General features: G+C 36.2%; 1 protein-coding gene across 14 annotated transcripts in view; it reads left to right on the top strand.

Moving 5' to 3' along the window:
* Positions 1-19,541, top strand: part of NRG1 (neuregulin 1) — a 1,138,183-nt gene that overhangs the window by 977,471 nt on the left and 141,171 nt on the right. For 11 of the 14 annotated variants that reach the window (XM_078347469.1, XM_078347465.1, XM_078347468.1 and 8 more), the window contains exons 4-5: positions 3,916-3,966; positions 6,206-6,256. The exons of the other annotated variants lie outside the window; for them this stretch is intronic. In XM_078347469.1, the coding sequence (XP_078203595.1) occupies positions 3,916-3,966; positions 6,206-6,256 (102 nt within the window). The remainder of the gene's footprint in view (positions 1-3,915; positions 3,967-6,205; positions 6,257-19,541) is intronic. 14 annotated transcript variants of the gene reach the window in all.

A 19,541-nucleotide genomic window follows, 5' to 3' on the forward strand; every position in this document is an offset into this window, starting at 1 on the left:
GTACTTGTACTATTTTCAAGCCCTTAGAAAATAATATATACACTCAACCATTTTGCCAACCCACATTTTAGAATTTTGTTTTCTGTCTTTTCCAGTGCCTTTCAACTTCTACTTTATTCAGAATTAGAGAAAGTAATTTATCATATAGTAGACATATATCAACGTATGCAATCTGCTAATTACTTCTGGGACAATGTAAAGCTAACAAAGTCCAGTTGGGTTTTCATATAACAAAGGATCTCATAGGCAGTAATTATGTGATGAATTATGAGTGAATTCCTTTCATGAATTCATATATGACAGTGGAAAAGGCCACATACACTATGTTTACGCACCCCACACACTATATGTTCATTTGTATTTGTGGTTTATTTGGCTCAGTCTTTATATAGGAAACCTTGACTTAGCAATTAATTCTTAGCTAACAAGCCTTGTGAAAGCTCCTGGGCTTTAGAGTAGGGAAGAGAATAATAGACTTTACTGGTTTCCAAATTAAGTAAGTAATGCTTTCTTTTAAAAGATTAATATAAGAGAATATACAACTAATCAATCATATCTTCTAAGTTTTCTTTTTTAATCAGAAGAAAAATTATTTGAGTGAGATTCAAGTTCCCATAGGAGCAATTGGGCTTGTAGCAATAAAATAGCTGTTTCATTTGAGATGAGCAGAAAAATATTATTTTTACAAAATTTGGTTAGATGATCCATTGCTGCTTTTCAAAATGGACTTATACTGGTGATAGGCTTAGCCTCACCCCCTCTCCCAAGTTGACAGTGATGTTGGAAATGCCGCGATATTAGTAGGCAACCGTAGAAAACATGTAAAATGTGTTTTTTAACTTGTATAACAGTCTACATATACATTGTATTATGTAGAATGCCCAGGAAGGTAAATAAGTGAGGACAATATGAAAGCAATAGGTTAGACTTGTCTTTTCAATGTATGGTATCCATCCTGTCTCTACACCATTTATTAATTTCAGAATTTCTCAGTTGCCTTAGAGTAAGCATTCATTATGAACAGGAAGAATTCAGGTACTCAAGGCATCTTCATGACTGCCAATAAATAAAGTGTGTCCACTTTTAAATCTTTTAAGGAAATCACTTGATTAAAATTTTTGTATGTACAGTGGTGACCTATACATTGAGAAAAAAGAAGTCACATAAATGAATGTTGAAATACACACAGACACATTTTATATATGTATACAGTGTAAACATGTGTATTCTGCTACATAATTATATTTAGTATATTATGATCACGGTGAAATTGCAAACATCATGCATTCATAATAATTAGAAAAATTTCCTTCTAGAAGGTATCTTTCATGCCATGTAACTTTTTCCTGAGACCAGATCCAGTTTTCCTGAGACCAGAATTAAGAAAGAATTCGAACATTACAAATATGCTAATGTTCCTTATGTTTACTTGCCTGCTCAGCATAAATTGCTCTGCTGTGTTCAGTTTCTGATAATTCTAAAACTCATTGATTTGCACTAATGAGGGCAATGTCCTTTATGAATTAACACATTTGATATACCAAATTACTATGGGAAAATATGTTGCTTAAACATCAAGAAGATTGTAGGATTTAATGCTTTTTAAAAAGTCTGTAAGTGTAATATAAAATTACTTTCAATTTACTTTTAACAAAAAGTTGTTTTCCAAATCTGTAAATTCTAACCATAGCATACGTAAAAATGCTTGCTGAGTGATTTTAATTAAAAAGATTAACTTTCTTACTAGCAAGATTCTTTTTAAAATGAGGACTCCTTTGGTGTAGAAATGTATGTTAACTTCTGAGCTTGTATTTCCTCTAAGATTAATTCAGAAAGTTTGTATTTGAAACCACAATCATTAAAGATATTTTAAGGTCTCCAAGATAAATACCTAATTTTAGGAAGGGGGTTATTTTAAGTTGTCTCCGTGTAGATGCATCTTTGTAGTAACCTCCTGTTCTGGTATTTTTATATAACATTCAATTAAAAAAGGAAATGTTATGGTTAACCTTTCCTCTAATCTGAGGTCTTTTCTGCCGGAGATAGAAAAGCTCTGATTTTTTTTTTCTTGGAAGGTCACAGTGGACAGCTACTTAGTTTGTCAAAAATAAATTTGAAAAGAGTCTTGAGATCTGAGTTGGGGCTGGGACTTTTGCCCAGCTCTAGTTGAGTTTACAACTTTATCTGGTTGTAATGTCATTGATGAATCTTGAAGGACAAGAGAAGGAAGCATGCATCTCTCTTAAGTGTGGATCCTTTCTTTGGAAACATGGCCCTTCTAAATATTCCTAGAGAAGGACACACACTTTGAATCTCTAATATAGTTTCTCTCAGATTACATTTTCTTAAACAAGAACAATTTCATTTTCTACAGCCCAAATCAAAGAAAGCTTGTTGCAGCTGCTTCAGAAACAGGTATCTTCATATAACCAATTCACAATATCCTTTCTTGCCTGATGCTTGAAAAAACCCTGAGAAAATGATGTACCTTCACATAGTAATTCCTTTCACTTAGTTCCATTTTTAATGGATATAAGAGGCAATGTAGGCAACTTTGGTTTGAAACCAATCTTACTCCTTGAATAGTTTGCCCTCTTAATCCTGATTAGAGAGGATCATCCACACTTAATTTGCACTAGAAAGACACACTTGGTCTTACTAAAGGCATATTGCTAATCTTTATATATTAATACCGAACCTGGTACTTATTCTTAAACATCGCTGCTGAGTCTCACTTGACTTTGTTTCCCTTTCAATTCCACGAAATCTTTCATCCCTAGATAAGCCTCACAGGTTAAAGAAATAATTGCCACTTAAATCTACTTACCTACTAGACTAGTCCAATCTTGAAAACACTAAATTCTCATATCTGTATTTAAACATGATTATGTTTGTAATAAACATTGCTACTCCATGATTAACAGAATATTAATATAAATATACAATTATATATAACCTGCTTAGGATTCTCAGTTAGATCTTCTAATTGTGTATAGTAGATAGTATCACGGCAGATTCAACTTATCTTTTGTCCTGGGTAGGAAATATGAACAACCATTAAGTTGTTTGGCAAGACTATGCCACAGTGAAACTTCAGTGATCTACATCATCGTATAGCTGCTTCTTTCCAAATTTCATAAAACCGTACCTTGCTAAAAGTGTTAGATTCCGACCGACTGAAGTCCTTTTCAGAAGAACAGAATATGGAATTAGACAAGGTAACTACTCTGTATTCCACCATAAAGAAGTAAGAATGTCAGTTCAAAGTTTGAATAAGACAATCACAATCCTCATGATAATGATGTATCCAGAAGTGTACAGGTTGGGTTCATCCTTCATTTATTTGGGGTGGTAGCTGCATGCTTACTTCCTGGGTAGCTGATGGCTATCGTATGATAAGGCACCTGTCTTCATTCTCACTGGCAATTGCAAATGGAGTTCCATGCCAGAACTTGATGCGTTTCACCAATCCTAATTAGAAACATGGCTTACTTTTATTTTTTAACGAAAACGTACTTGTTCAAAGATCTGTAACTTAAAAATTCTTGCTACAGCTTGGTGATCCGATAGCTTTCACTTTCTTAGTTCCCCTATTTTGACTTTTCTTTCTGAGAAGCCTACTGCCTCTTCGACATTAATTCTTCCTCACTGACCCAAGCGGGGGCAGTGAATGCTTCCTAATTTTCTAGCGCAGCTGATTTCATGCTCTTTGTGTAAGAAAGGAGAACAATCAATTTGGACGGTCTCTTTGCATTTCTTACTCTCTGTATGGTTGAAGCCTGGACTTTCCTCACTCCCTTGCAATATTTCCTTCCTTTACACTTACTTTTAGATCAAAGGCAGCCTGTGGTACCTTTTCAGAAGCCCTGGCCTCCTGCTTATATATCATAATGTCCTATCACCTTTTTTTTTCAGAGATCATCACTGGCATGCCAGCCTCAACTGAAGAAGCATATGTGTCTTCAGGTAAGGAAAATAAGCCTGGCAAGTTTTACTAACCAGAATGACAAACTGCTGGCTGCTCCTTCTACTAATCAGAACCCCTTCTGCCTCCAAACCTCATCTGCTCTTGTTTTCTGCTTCAGTATTTTTCTCAACCTTGTTCTGCCTTTTTGGATTTTACTTAAGGGAGGATGGGTCTTGCTGTGTCTTCAAACTTAGGCCTGAGAAACACACGAGTGAAAGAAATCTACATCTAGATGCAACTTAATGATATTAAGCAAGTAAAGGAGATATCTGAATTACGAGCTCAGTGTTTTATATCTTTCTAGGTGCTTCTGTTAGCTGCCTTCTACCCTTTCACCCCTCAGAGTGTATTCATAGATAATTTATCAGCATCTAATCTGTGACCTTGGGTTTCTAATGATCAGTTGTGGATTGCTAAACTTAACAACAACAGCAAGAAAAGACTTACAGCCTGACATTTAAAAATGCCATTGTCTTTTGCTTTTGTGTTTTCTCTGTTGCCTGTAATATTTGCTGATAGTACGTATAGTCTGGGCAGATATTGGCAACTTAGAACCCAGCTCTAGCGGTGCACATATAACCATAATTCATTGATTTCACCACAAGCTATGAATTTAATCCTCTATGGATTTCATTTTTTAAACTTCTTTGTAATTCTATAATTAATAGAACCTTAGAACATTTAAAATTAATCTTTATTTGGAAGAAAATTTTTGAAGACCCCAGATTGGAAATTCATCTCAGAGATTAATGATAACTTGGTTTTGCTACTGCTTTTTCTTTGACAAAAATTCTTAAGTCTCCTTTGATAATCACAATATACTTGTGAAACAAGACATCATTTTTCCTCATTTTACAGATGAGAAAACTGAAGCATTAGAAATGTTAAGTCATATTTTTCAGGAAGTAGAAGAGAAGGTACTTCAAGTTCAGTATTCTTTTTACTACTCCACATTTAATATTTTGGCTTCATTGAGTTTTTCATTATGGCTAATACCTTGTTGAAACTGTAGGATGACCTATAATCAACATGTCTTTTTCCATCTTACCTCCATTGGTTTCCTCTTCCCTTCAAAGCCATTGTTTAAAACCATAAAAGCTAAACATCTCTGTATCCTAGACTACTTTAGCTATATTTAGGGCATATTCATGTGTCATTACTAAGATTTAGTGTATATGTGTTATGGAATGGGATGATCCTGGAATCTAAGAGGTGGTTACTCTTCTGAGAGAAGGAAGGAAGGAAGTGAAAAAGAGGGAAAGAGAGAGAAAAAAAGAAAAAAATCAAATATTCTGAATGTCTTCACCTTTCATTAACACATTTCTGTAATATAGAGACTTCATTATCTGACTCCAGTAAATGCCACAGGGGTAAAAATAAAAAGCTTTTACATTTATATGGAACTTTTCTTGGGGATATAGATTGACTGTAACTATTATTTCTTAATTTGGTGACTTGAATCTTGATAACTTTCTGGCTGTTGACTTTCAATCCTTCTTTGATACTAAGACTTCTTTATTTCTTACTAACGAAACCCCATCTGTCTCATACTTTTTTCTGCATGAGTCAAATTTTTCATTCTGTCTGTACTTAACTGGTTTTTCTTCTTTTATCTTTGCTACCTAAGAAAATCTTGCTGCTAGATGTCCCCAACTATTGTATGATTTATTTAATTAGCATGGTTTGTTTGATCCTAATGTAATTACTCTATTGCTCTAGTAGACCCTGCATGGACTTTTCAGCACTTCTTGGTCAGGATGTTTATGCAGATCCAAGTTGCCTGGAAATACTCTCACTCTTGTTTATTTATTTACTTATATGGCATGCATGAAAGTTGGCTTTCACTCTCTTGGAATCCGGGGGCTGTTCTCTTTGGTTTCATGTTTTCTAAAAATCAAGACCACACCTAAAAGAAGAAATTTTCTGTCTCACCTGTAGTGTGGATCTCATTAGAGTAGTCTCTCTTGGAAGTTCAGATAATGCTTGATGAGTGGAATATTCTTATAGATGGATTGACTCCATTTTCGTCCCTTTTAAAAGTCTTTGGGTCTAGACTATGGAAATATTCCTTTGTGGTCTTTGAGTATTGCATATATCTTCTGACTTATAAATGCTTCAGCTTCTCTGTTTCACTGTGTTCTAGTACTCTTTTAGTAGGTGATACCCAAGGCTGGCAAATTTCTAATAGTCCAAGAAGCATGACTCAATAAAGCCTCATTCCACTTTTATGTTTTATAGAGTCTCCCATTAGAATATCAGTATCGACAGAAGGAACAAATACTTCTTCATGTAAGTATACTTAAATATTCTGTTCACTGGTTTTTAACCCATGACACTATCTGCTTTGGAAGATCATGTTCACGTCTATCCTCTGCCCCTGTTAAGGGTCAGCATATTGAGTTTGGCAACAGGATAGTATTTGCTGTTCGGAGTAGAAATGGCCTCCAATATGCTTAAGGACAACTAGACGTCCTGTCCCCCCAGTTTTGTAAGAATATTGAGATATACCACATATGTATTCATTTTAGGATAATCTGGTGACTTTGAATATTGAAAAATAATTGCACAAGTTCTGAGGCCTAATTCCTGGCAAGCAATAGAGCACATTGTGTATCTTTTCAGCTTGTCTGGATGCCTTCAGCAACTGAGGCATGATACCCAGCTGTTTGGATCCTGTGTTCCAAAACTCCTTCGTTCTCATATAAAGTCAGCCGTGATGGAGTAAGAAAACTATATATAGATGCCCTTAATTCAAATTTGATAGCAAGTAACTAATTATGAAAATGTTTGAAAGCAAGTCCCTAGGCAAGATCTCAGATTAGTTTTCATCTGTTTAATGTGAAATGGGCTTTGTGCTTTGGATTTCTATAACTGTTAGATTGATTGGGGTTTTGTGCTGTCGGGGGAACTTAAGATATTAGCGAGGACTAGTATGAAGAGTTTCTGATATTTATAAATTGAGAATATCATTGTGTTAAATTTTGGTACTCAACAGGGAGTTTATCAAATCTTGAAAATTAGACTTATAACTACAGTCTTTCTCTTCCTTATTTTAGCTCCTTATTTAAAGCATTTCTCAGTTTGATAAGCTCTTCAATAAATAGATGTTCCTAGTGATTCTATTTCAATCTGGAGAGTGTGCTGAATAAATGATTTCCTTTTGCTATCAGCAGGGTAGGAAAACTCTAGAAAAGAAAAGTCTGTCCTTTTGGCAATTTAAGTTGTTTTGTCAATCTGTTTAAATAAATCCTTTTTGATGTTGCAGCCTTTCCCTCCAGGTTGGTGGTACTAGAACTGTAACTATATGATATAAAAATATATTTTATTGGCTGGGCGTAGTGGTTCACGCCTATAATCCCAGCACTTTGGGAAGCCAAGGTGGGTGGATCACAAGGTCAGGAGTTCGAGACCAGACCAGCCAACATGGTGAAACCCCATCTCTACTAAAAATACAAAAATTAGCGAGGCATGGTGGCATGCATCTGTAGTCCCAGATACTCAGGAGACTGAGGCAGGAGAATTGTTTGAACCCAGGAGGCAGAGGTTGCAGTGAGCCAAGATTATGCCACTGCATGCCAGCCTGGGCGACAGAGTGAGTGTCCATGTCAAAAAAAAAAATCTTTTACTGTGCAAAGTATGGTGTTTTGGCTATATTTTAACTACATAAAGCATCATTCAACTGGATTGATGGCAATGGCGTAGTGAGATCAAGTGGGAAATGAAATGCTAGAAAGGGCTAAATGAGTTTCCTGCATGTTCCAAGGGCTCTTATCATATCCTCCAAAATGATCATTTCTACTAGGTATTTGTGCTATTTGTTTTTAAATCCTACCTATAAAAATATTAGTATAATTATATGGTTTTATATAGCTAGCACCAAGGAATCATAGTGAGCTGCTTCTTTGTTTGTTTGTTTATTCTACAGAAGCAAATATTAGGTTTTTCTTTTTTGGTGTTTTGTCTGGAAATAGTTTTTCTCCTGTGTGATTCATTGAATAAAGTTATTGAAAAGCTTGTAATTGGAACCCTTCATGCTATCATCAATGGGGCCATAGATACTGTCTTTAAGCATATCTGAACAGTTTGGGAATGGAAACGAAATACTTCTTTTGGTTTTCCAGAGCTTTGGAGAACTGAAATGAATCTCAGTTTACATTTCTATCATTGTATTACCACCGAGAGAGGAATAACTATGAAATCTGATTGGTCTCTAACTCTCAGCAGAATTCGTTTTTGATATTTGGTAATGGTTTAAAATTGAAAAAGGAAGCTTTGTGTACCATGATATATAAAATGTGCTGTTTTCATACGTCAGTCAACCTACCTCATGGGAGGTTCTTAGGTTCTCAGTAAATATGGTTGAATTGATTCATGAATACATTTTTTTTTTTTTGGTGGAACTTAATTTTATTAGGAGAATGTAAACAATAATATAATAAACTAGTTACATGATATATGAGAAGGTGCTACATAATCCAAGAATGACAATCAGTAGAGAAAGGGAAGGGATAAGGGGAGTTGAGACTTGTGATTTTTAATCGCTTGATCAAGGTAAGTCTCGTTAAATTGTTGATATTTGAGCAAAAAGTGAAAAGAAGTGAAGAGTTAGCTTTGTAAACATCTAGGGAAACTGGCTGGGCATGGTGGCTCGTGCCTGTAATTCCAGCATTTTGGAAGGCCAAGGCAGGAAGATTGCTTGAGCCCAAGAGTTTGAGGCCAGTGTGGGCAATACTAGTAAGACTTTGGCTCTACAGAAAATTTAAAAATTAGCTGGACATGGTGGCATGCACCTGTAGTCCCACCTGCGTGGGAGGCTGAGATGGGAGGATCACTTGAGCTCAGGAAGTTGAAGCTACTTGAGCTTAGGAAGTTGAAGCTGTGATTGAGCCATTGCACGCCAGCCTGGGTGACGGAGTAAGATTCTGTTTCAAGAAAAAGAAAGAAACAATGAAACTTCTGGGAAAACTGTATTTAGGCAGAGAACAGCCTGTGCAAAGGCCTTAGGCAAGAACATGGCTCACGTGCCTTGTAGGGGAACCATAAGGAGTCCTGTGGGGTTGGAGTAGAAGGAACAAAAGGCTGAATTATAGGAGATAAGGGCCACAAACCCTGGGGCCAGAGCATGTAGTGCCTTGTAGGTCATTGTCAGGACATTGGTATTTAATAGAATTGCTCTGGCTCCTGGATGAAGGATGACTCACGGGGAGCAAGGGTAGAATCCAGGATGCCAGTTAGGTGGCTTTTGCTGAGAGTATGTTGGCCTGGCCTAGGCTGGTAGCAGTAGAGGTGGCAAAAAATAGTCAGTAATAGTTTGAAAGTATAGACAGCAAGATTCCCTAACCAATGGGATATGAGGTGTTAGAGAAAGAGAAAAACCATGGGTGAAACCAAGGCTGCTTTTGATTTATTTTTTTAATTTTTGGTGTTCCATATTTTTTTTTCTCTCTCTCTCTTTTGGCTTTTTCATTATATTTCTTCATATTAACTTTATTTATAAACATTTACTTGTTTATAATTACAATACACATTTTTAACTAATCCTAGTGTATTTTTTGAAATGTTAGATTCAGTAGGTACATTGATAGGTTTGTTATATTTTTTAATCTCATGAAAATATGCTCTTCACTTTGAAAATGTGAACCAATCGTGGCAGGAGCTAGGTCCAGTCTTAGTTACAATAGTGAAAATAGCATGAAGCACACGGTGCATTTTAAGGAAGCCACATGCAGGACTTGCATTGCCAGGAACAGCTGTGAGGTACAAATAACTCCATTTATAAAGGCTGAAGATGAACCTTGAAGAGTCAGCAATAACAATAAGCTGGACTTAAAAATGCAAAATATATAAAAAGTCAAAGGCCTCAGAAAAGTTCACCTGGTCAAAAATAATCAGCCTCAAGCCTCAAAGAATAGATTTCTTTTCACTTTATTTTAGCCAGCAAGGAGATGCTAGTAAATCCTTGCATTTGAAAAGTGAACTCTGCTTTTCTAATGTGACCATGCCTCTACGGGCTACATTCTTTGAACTAATGACGTTGGTGTTTTTGAAAGTAAATGTTGAAAAGCCTCTCTGAAGTAGTATGGATTCAGCAAACATTTTATGTGTTAAACAGTTCTCTGTGATTTGGGGCGGTCAGTATAAAAAAAAAAAAAAAAAGGAGACTTTCAGAGCAAACAGATATAGGCAGAGGAGATGGACCTGACTTCACAGCCCCCAAAGTTCCCTTTTCTCCTCTTTAAGTCATGTTGGATTAGAAAAAAAAAATAACAAAAAATAAATCGATAAACAAGATAGTGCATGGTGGCTCATGCCTGTAATCCCAGCACTTTGAGAGACCAAAGTGAAAGGATAGCTTGAGGCCAAGAGTTTGAGACCAGTCTGGGGAACACATTTAGATCTCATGTCTACAAAAAATAAAGAAATTAGCCAAGCCTGGTGGCACCCCTGACGTCTCAGCTACTTGGGAGGCTGAGGTGGGAGATCACTTGAGCTCAGGAGTTTGAGGCTGTCATGAGTTAAGGTTGAATCTCTGCACTCCAGCCTGGGCAACACAGCAAGACCTTGTCTCTCTTAAAATAAAAACAAACAAAACTAAGAAAGAAAAATTTAAAAAAAAAAAAAAGAAGAAAATAAAAGTTACTCACCTACCCATACTTAATGTATTATAAGCATTTTTCTCATGTCTAAATATTAATCAGAAATATATTTTAGATCACTGTATCTAAAATATATTTTAGATATATATATTTAAATATATCTAAATTATATTTAGATATACTGCTGAATTAAGCACCATCTATTCCAATTTAATACATAAACATAGAAAACAAAATAGAAAATCTAAGAAATAGTAATAGGAAAGAAAATAAAGATAAACCCCTTGGAAATAGTTTAAGTGGTGATCTATAAATATATTTTATAGATCACTGTAACAATTAAGAAATCATTCTTGACTGGATGTTTTTAAGGGATTTTTCATTTACAAGCGCATTATCAGTTTTGTCCCCTTTCTATTTGTTTTTCCTACCACTTCTAAATATTGGTGAAACATCAAAGTTCTTACTCCTTCCCTTTGTAAGACAATTTTTACTACTCATTTTTTTTTTAATTGGAAACTTCCATTGTTCATTCAACAGAGTGCAGAGATTCAACTGTAACTCATGACAGCCTCAAACTCCTGGGCTCAAGTGATCCTCCCACCTCAGCCTCCCAAGTAGCTGAGACTTCAGCGGTGCCACAAGGCCTTGATAATTTCTTTATTTTTTCTAGAGAAGAGGTCTCAATGTGTTGCCCAGATTACAGTTGTTAATTCTAATTTTTTATGTTCTTTATACTAATCTCCTAATAGAGATAAAAATTTTCTTTATTTTCTTTTGTTTTTTTTTTTTGTAAGCGAGGCATCTGTAAATGAGTTTTCTATTACACATAAGTGGCAAGTTTTAGGAGAAGAATTTGAACCTTACAAAACAGTCTGTAGGACTGTCTTGTTGCTCCTTTTATAGAATCAGCAGAAGGTTATTGATTGTTTAGAACAAGCCTTGATGACTTCTTTTGGATGTGCCAGCTGCTAGTGACCCCATTTTGCAGACAATTCTGTTGACTACCATAAAAAAATAATTGTTCTACCACTTTGCTGAATTAAGCACCATCTATTCCAGTTTAATACATAAATGTGGGAAACAAAATAGAAAATCTAACAAATAGTAATAGGGAAGAAAATAAAGATAAATCCCTTGGAAATAGTTTAAGTGGTGATATCTGTTTCAAATATGAATAATAGCAAAGATTTATTGAAGGCTTGCTGTGTGCCAAGTGCTGTGCTAGATGTTTTACATGAATGATGACTCATGGTTCTCATAAAAACTTATTACACTGTACTGATGGACGATGAAACTGATACATGTTGTCTAAAGTCACACAGTAGCGTTCAACCCCAGATAACACACTGGCCTGCTATGTCACATAGATTTTGCTGCCCCAAAGAAAAAGCCCTTACTAGTGAAAGAAATGAGATTCTGTGACTGGATTGAAAAGTAGCCTTTGGTACAAAGACTGTTGGGAGTATCTGTGGTGGATTAAAGTAAATGAATTGTCTAGGGCCAGCTACACGCATATGATCTTCATTGCTACACATCAAAGCATGGCAGGTGAATGAAATGGGAAGAGCACAAATGCTGGGTGGACCCTTGCTCTTAAGTCTAAATACTAATGCTGAGGCCAACCGAGGTAGCTCATGCTTGTAATCTCAGCACTTTGGGAGGCCAGAGTGGAAGGATTGCTTGAGCAAATTGTTCATTTGAGCCTAGGAGAATAGGTTTCAGTAAGCCATGATCTCACCACTACAGTCCAGCCTGGGAAACAGAGACCCTGTCTCAAAAATAATAAAATAAACAAATACCAGTGCTGCTAATTACCGTATAATTTTAAACAAATGTGTAACTTCCCTGAGACTCAGTTTCTCTTCTCTCCTTCCTTCTACTCTTCTTGTCTCGTCTTTTCTTTTCCTTTCTCCTTTCCTTTCCTTTCCCCTTCCCTTCCTTTTTCCCTTCCCTTCCCTTTCCTTTCCCCTTCTTTTCCCTTTCCCCTTCCCTTCCCTTTCCCCTTCCCTTCCCTTTCCCCTTCTCTTTCCTTTCCCCTTCCCTTCCCTTGCCTTTCCTTTCCCCTTCCCTTTCCTTCCCATTCTCCTTCCCTTCCCCCTTCCCTTTCCCTTTCCTCTTCCCTTCCCTTTCCTTTCCCCTTCCCTTCCCTTTCCCCTTTCCTTCCCTTCCCACTTCCCTTCCCCTTTCCCTTCCCTTCCCCCTTCCCATCCCTTTCCTCCTCCCCTTCCACTTCCCTTTCTTCTTCTTTGATAGGGTTTCTTTCTGTCACCCAGGCTGGAATGCAGTAGTGCAATCATAGCTCACTGCAGCCTTGACCTCCTGGGCTCCAGCCATCCACCTACCTTAGCCTCCCTAGTAGCTGGGACTACACGTGTGTGCCACCATACCTCTTGATAATTTTTGCAGAGACAGAGTTTCTCCATCTGCTATTGAACTCCGGTGCTCAAGTGATCCACCCACCTCAGCCAACCAAAGTGTTAGAATTGCAGGCATAAGCCATCATGACTGGCCCCAAGATTGAGTTTCTATGTCTGAACAGCCCTATTTATTTTAAACATATATTGAGAAGTCTGGTGTGTAAATCATGTAGAACAACTTTGCTTTAAGGTGGTCCCTTTATGTATGGAAAAGAGCAAGTGTGTGTGAAAGTGGCATGTCTCTAAAAGGAGAATGAAAGTCAGGGAGTGTTTGCATTTCAGTTCAACAACGTTGGAAAGTGCCCTTATTGTTGAAGAAGGAAACGAGTTTATTATTTTCAGCCTAAATGATGATGCTGACAGTTCTTTGCCAGGAAATCACTATGTCTTTTCAAAATATTATATATTCTCAGCTAAGGCTGCATTTTAAAGGAATTTATCCAGGAAGTCTCCTTTGAAATCTCTGAATGAAATGAACAATCCAGTTTTTGAGTTGGCACCTAAAAAAGCTAGCTGAAGGAAAAGAATGTCTTTGCAGAGACATTTCTGTCGTAATGAGGTAGAACAGTTTCCCCTGGGAATCGCACACTGATGTGTATTGATTAGATTGGACCAGATCTGGGTGGTCCATGGTGAAATTTAGACCCATGATTCTTACATTCCACCCTCCGTTGTAACTGACTTACCTGCTTTTATGGTAGAGAAAACATCTGGGAGCTTAGCTAAATGATTCTCAGCTGGAAAAATGCCATTTCAATTTCAGGTCTTTATTGGTCGTAACATGTGTACCTCTCCTGCCACTGTTGGAGAGCAACTTTTAATTGAATGCAAATTGTGTTTTCAGATTTTTATAAACATGGCATTATCCACGGGTTGGTGGCTCTGCCCACTGTGGAGAATGACAAACAAATTATCATGCATCATATAGCAATAAAATAATAATTCACAAAGAAAATTGCCCAACTGGTATTACCTCATCTTTCTGGTTGCCTGGAAAGTTTGTTACAGACTTTAGGATTCTAGAGTGACTTGGTGCAAGAGTCGGGGCTTGTATGTTATAGCCATTCGTATGTGCAGGCAAGTTACTGCCTTCATGATCAGTTCATTTATTCTGTACATAAATATATCTTACTTTTCTTTCCTTTTTTTTAACAATACTGCTTGCAAGTATGATATATTTCTCTACTTCTGCTTTTCCCCTTTTTATTTATTTATTTTATTGCATTTTAGATTTGGGGGTACATGTGAAGAACATGCAAGATAGTTGTACATGTAGTACAACCAAGTAGTACACATGTGGCAGTGTGATTTGCTGCCTTCCTCCCCTTCACCTATATCTGGCATTTCTCCCCATGCTATCTCTCCCTGTGTGCCGTTGCATTCCACCACTGGAGAAGAGAACCTAAAGTTTTGTTTGAGCTTTGCCTTTTGTATTTGGTTGAAATTAACACTTTACAGAATTATTATTTTGGACCATAAAATACATGTGTGCATGTGTGTGTGTGTGATATACATATGTATAAATCATTGATATCTGTATCATATTTTACATTTTCTAAGGCATATTTTCTTATTTTGAGTCATTTGTTTCTATAACTCAGTGGCTTAGATTTCATCCTATGGATGTGGGACTTGACATTCAGAAATCTGTGACTTGTTCAAATTCCAAGAACAAATTGGTAGTTCTAAAAAGAAAGTCTACTCCATGTCCAAACAGCACATTTTAGGGAAGAATCTGATTGGCCCTGATTGCATCATGTCTGACCCTAAACTATTGCATCCAGGAAGATTAATGACTACAGCTGAGTGGGGGCTGGGACATATATCCACTGCTGTGTGTGTTGGGGTTAGTGAGGGCAGATGGGCTCAGCCCCATGGGAACCACGTGGCGCAGGATTATTACAGAGAGGAGAGTTCTATAGCAAAAGAAGGGAAAAGTGAGCTAGACAGGAAAACAACACAATCATTGATAACTGATGAGCAAACAATCTTAGAAAAATCAGAAAATAGATATTTGTAACAGAGAATTTTAAAGGAAAATTAAAAATAGGTGCTTTGAAAATTGTGTTTGGGCAGACAAAACTAAGCAGGATGTGCAATCTGAAGAAAATAACAAGCTGGGAAACGGAAGACAATTGCAATTTCATTTTTTAAACGACTCATTAGTACCTATGAGCCATTATAATTATTCTTAACAGTACTCTCTTTTTTAACCTAGGAAATCCTGCCTTTTGAGGAAAAGCAGAAAAACGCAGAGAAATGAGTTACAGTTTTGAAATTAGAATGAGAGGGAAGCATTTTGAATTCTGTAAAGTGCTCTAACTTTGATGTCAAATGTCAGAGTACTTGATAAGGATCATTTAAATAAATCTATGATTAAGGAGATTTTGAAAAATTACAAGTTTCTTTTACCAGAGTAATTGTGTGTTGATTAGGGTTTGAATTGTTTTTGTGTTTCAATCTGGAAAGAAAAAGAGCATGCTTAGCCCATTCCATTTAATATTATCTAGAAAGCTCACCAGGTCTTGTTCAAGTGTGAGATAATACTGATTGAGGTTTTATCAGACTCATTGGCGTCACCATCTAAACTAAACAAAATAACAACTCTAGTAGTTCATCTGTGGGCATCTTCCTCTTTTCTCTGTCATGTTCTTGTTACAATGCATCTCCCATACAAGGTGTGAATACTTAATTCATTTCTTTAATAAAGATGCTGTGTATACATAGTTCAGCTAATCATCAGAAGTATGCCAGAATGGCACTTTTCATTTTATCTCTGAGTCTACCAAAGGTCAGCAAACTCTCAAAAACCGATTAATTGGGCCACTGTGGGTTATAGCCTAGAGCTGGACTCATCTTCATTCAAGCCCATAACTATCTCTGATTTCAGGTTTGGTGTTGAGGTTGAATTTGTGCATCGACTATGGGCTATTTGTTTGTTCTTTGTTGAGGTATTCTAACACTACCTTTTGAGTGAATAGCAAACTTTTAAAGAGCTTTTTAAGAAATGTCAGAATTAGACAGAAAATGCCTGGATTTGTAAAATGTTGCAGGAATTTTTATTTGTAATTATCACAAATTTAATCAGTCTTTTCTTTAAATTTTTAAAGAAATTTTTGGACTGTTCTCATTATTTCAGTGGTAAGGAAAGTAAAATGTAGACAGGGATAGGCTGAGTGACACTAAAGGTCAAATAGCAAGTGAGTGGTGAACGTAGGTGAATTAAAAATGGATGGCCCTGATTTTGCTCTTTGATTCTCAGATCACTGAACACTTTCCCTCTCTTTAATAAAAATGAATCGTTAATAACCAGGTCCTACTACAGTTCAGTATGAGGCTAGAAACTGTGTATGCATGTTTCTTGGGAGGTGGGAGAAGTGATGGTTGGGGGAGATGACTAGGAGATAGTCCTTGGGCTGAAGGAGTTCACAGTGAAGTAAAGAGGTTAATTGTGATTAATTGTGCATAATGACACATAATCATAATGGAAAGTAGAATATGGCAAGAGGGAGACTTTCAAATCATGTTTTTATTTTTTGTAATATTCCTTAAGATAGAAAAGTCATTTGTAGTTATGTGATTTAAAAAAAAATATTGGCCTAGCGCGGTGGCTCACACCTATAATCCCAGCACTTTGGGAGGCCGAGGCGGGTGGATCACTTGAGGTCAGGAGTTCCAGACCAACCTGGACAACATAGTAAAAGCCCGTCTCTACTAAAAATACAAAAATTATTCAGGCATGAAGGCACTCACCTGTAATCCCAGCTACTCAGGAGGCTAAGGCAGGAGAATTGCTTGAACCCAGGAGGGGGAGGTTGCAGTCAGCCAAGATCACACCACTGCACTCTAGCTTGGGCGACAGAGCAAGACTATGTCTCAAAAAAAGAAAGAAAAAATACTATTATTTTACTGTTATTGTCTTCTAAAATAGTGAATTGTTGTTTCTACTTCATATTTTTACTAAGAAATCAGAATCCTGAAATGCATCTCATTTTAAAAGATGATGACATTCTATAATTTACCATCAAGAATAAAAGATTAGTGGAGATTAAGAGGTTCTGGAAATTAACATATACTAAATAGGGTTTTGAGAGTAGTTGGGGAATTTTTTAGAAATAGCTAGAAACTTTTTAGAAAAGCATATTTATAGTATGGTAAGTTGCATCACTGTTGATGAGCAGACACTTATCCTTGATACGGAGATGGATTTACAAAGACTATGTTACGTATCTGAGGAGATAGTTTTGTTTAGGCCATCTGGAAATGTATGTATATGAAGGGTTGCAATTTTATTTTTTTTAAAATAGAGACAGGGTCTTCCTATGTTGCCCAGGCTGGTTTCAAACTTCTGGGCTCAAGTAATGCTCCCACCTCAGCCTTAAAGTGCTAGGATTATAGACATGAGCCACCACACCCAGCTTGCAATTTCCTGAACTTGTTATGTTCTTAAGTAAGACTTGTTTTGTTTTTTAATTTTTATTTTTTAAAGACTTGAATTGATCCAAAGAAGGGAAAAGTGGTAAATTTAAAAAAGGATGCTGAGTTATAATCAAGAAATCCAGTAAAGGAAATTAATCTGTTAAAACTATAAAACCAAAATTTTACCTTTATGATAATTCCACCCCCAATTTTCTTAAAATTCATTTATTAAGAGCAGTGACTAACTGACAAGAAATTTCTGTGTCATTTGATAAAGATTTCAATTATAAATGGGAATTAAGATATATTAAAAAATAAAATTCTGCATGACAAAGTATTTAAAATGTTACTTTTTAATGTTCTACACAAATATTGTCCTACATTTGAACCTAGAAATCTACATATTGAATCAGCCTATGAAAATCCATGTCTTTCATAAATAATGTAGCTTTGAGAACAGATTTTTTTTTGTACAAGTCTCAGCCTAAAAGCTATGAAAAGGAAGTTGCTGCATTTCTTTAAGCTGTAAAATCTAATATGTCCCAGCTCTGATGAAATATACCAGGAGGAACCTGCCTTGTCAAACAGGATATTTTTTATGATGAAATGTGATATGAAGAGACATAGCCTTACATATATCTGAGAGAAAATTATTAAAGTGGCCATAACAGATTTTTCACAAATTTTGTATACTTCTTTTACTTAATCCACATGTACTTTTTCCTCTGTTGTTTTCATAGAGCGTCTTAATTTCACCTCCCTAATGTTCCAGAGCATAAATGCATCTTTGTTCAGAGTTTCCCCAAGTTATCTGTGAGAAAATAAACCATACAAAGGGTCCCTGGCTGTGTTTTAAGATAATAGATTATGGAGGTGGGAGAAGTACCTTATGTGTGCAAATGAGATTGTATGTGAAAGCAAGATAAAGTTTAGGAGGAAAATAGATAACTCAAAGATACGTAAGAGGCTTATTAAAACATTTAAAAATGATTTTACAATGCAGGGGAAGAGGATTGATATTTAAATTCATTCAGCTTAGTGAAAAAATAAAGAAAAATGGAAGTTAACATGCGCTACATATGTACACACAGAAACAACTACAATAAAACTTTCTGCCTTTTTTTTTTTTTTTTTTTTGAGATGGAATCATGCTTTGTCACCAGGCTGGAGTACAGTGGCACTAACTAGGCTCATTGTAAACTCTGCCTCCCCGGTTCTTGCGATGATTCTTCTGCTTCAGCCTCCCAAGTAGCTGGGATTACAGGCATGCGCCACCACACCTAGCTAATATTTTATATCAATGATAAAGACAGGGTTTTACCATATTGGCCAGGCTAGTCTCAAACTCCTGATCTCAAGTGATCCACCTGCCTTGGCTTCCCAAAGTGCTGGGATAACAGGTGTGAGCCACTGCACCTAGCCTCTGCTTATTTTTTGAGGTTTCTAGAATGTTGGCTGTGGTCTTTTGGGTAAATAGTACACCGAGGAATGAGTCTAATAAAAGCTTCTGGTGGAGAAGTTCTTTATGAAGAATAGAGTTGGCTGTAGTCTCAATTTTCAAAATGTCATAACTTCTTCTCCTTCCTTTTTATTTGAAGTGCAGACCTGGGTATATTTTATTAAAATAATGGTCCAAAATTATTTTTTAAAAATATTCTTTGTCCAATCACGGAGTAAAAGCAGACCCTTTATTATTTTGTAGTTAGATGTTAGACTGTCTTCTAGTCCCTAGAAGCTCACTCGAGGTGGTCCCCAGCTCTTTCTTGGACCACAGCCTTGCCACTTCTTATCCACAGTGGTGTGCATATCAGTTCCCCTACCAGAATATAAAATACTAAAGGGAAGAATTTTGATTGCTTTGTATTTATATTCCCATAACTTATCACTATGCCATTTCCCAGGAAGTATTTATTAAATGGATGTCAACGTTATCAGTGATTTAATAAATTTTTTGTTGGATTATCATTTTTTAAAGTTATACACATATACAATGAAAAGAAAACCACCTTCCCCTTAAATCATGGACACATATTTAAATATTTTAAAAACAAAGTTTTAATAAGCTAACAGTGGCTTAAATAATATTTATTAGAGAACTTGTAATATTTTGAGAAGCATTCACATTCTATATATATGTAT

The sequence above is a fragment of the Callithrix jacchus genome, chromosome 13 (assembly GCF_049354715.1).
Source record: "Callithrix jacchus isolate 240 chromosome 13, calJac240_pri, whole genome shotgun sequence".
Lineage (NCBI taxonomy): Eukaryota > Metazoa > Chordata > Mammalia > Primates > Cebidae > Callithrix > Callithrix jacchus.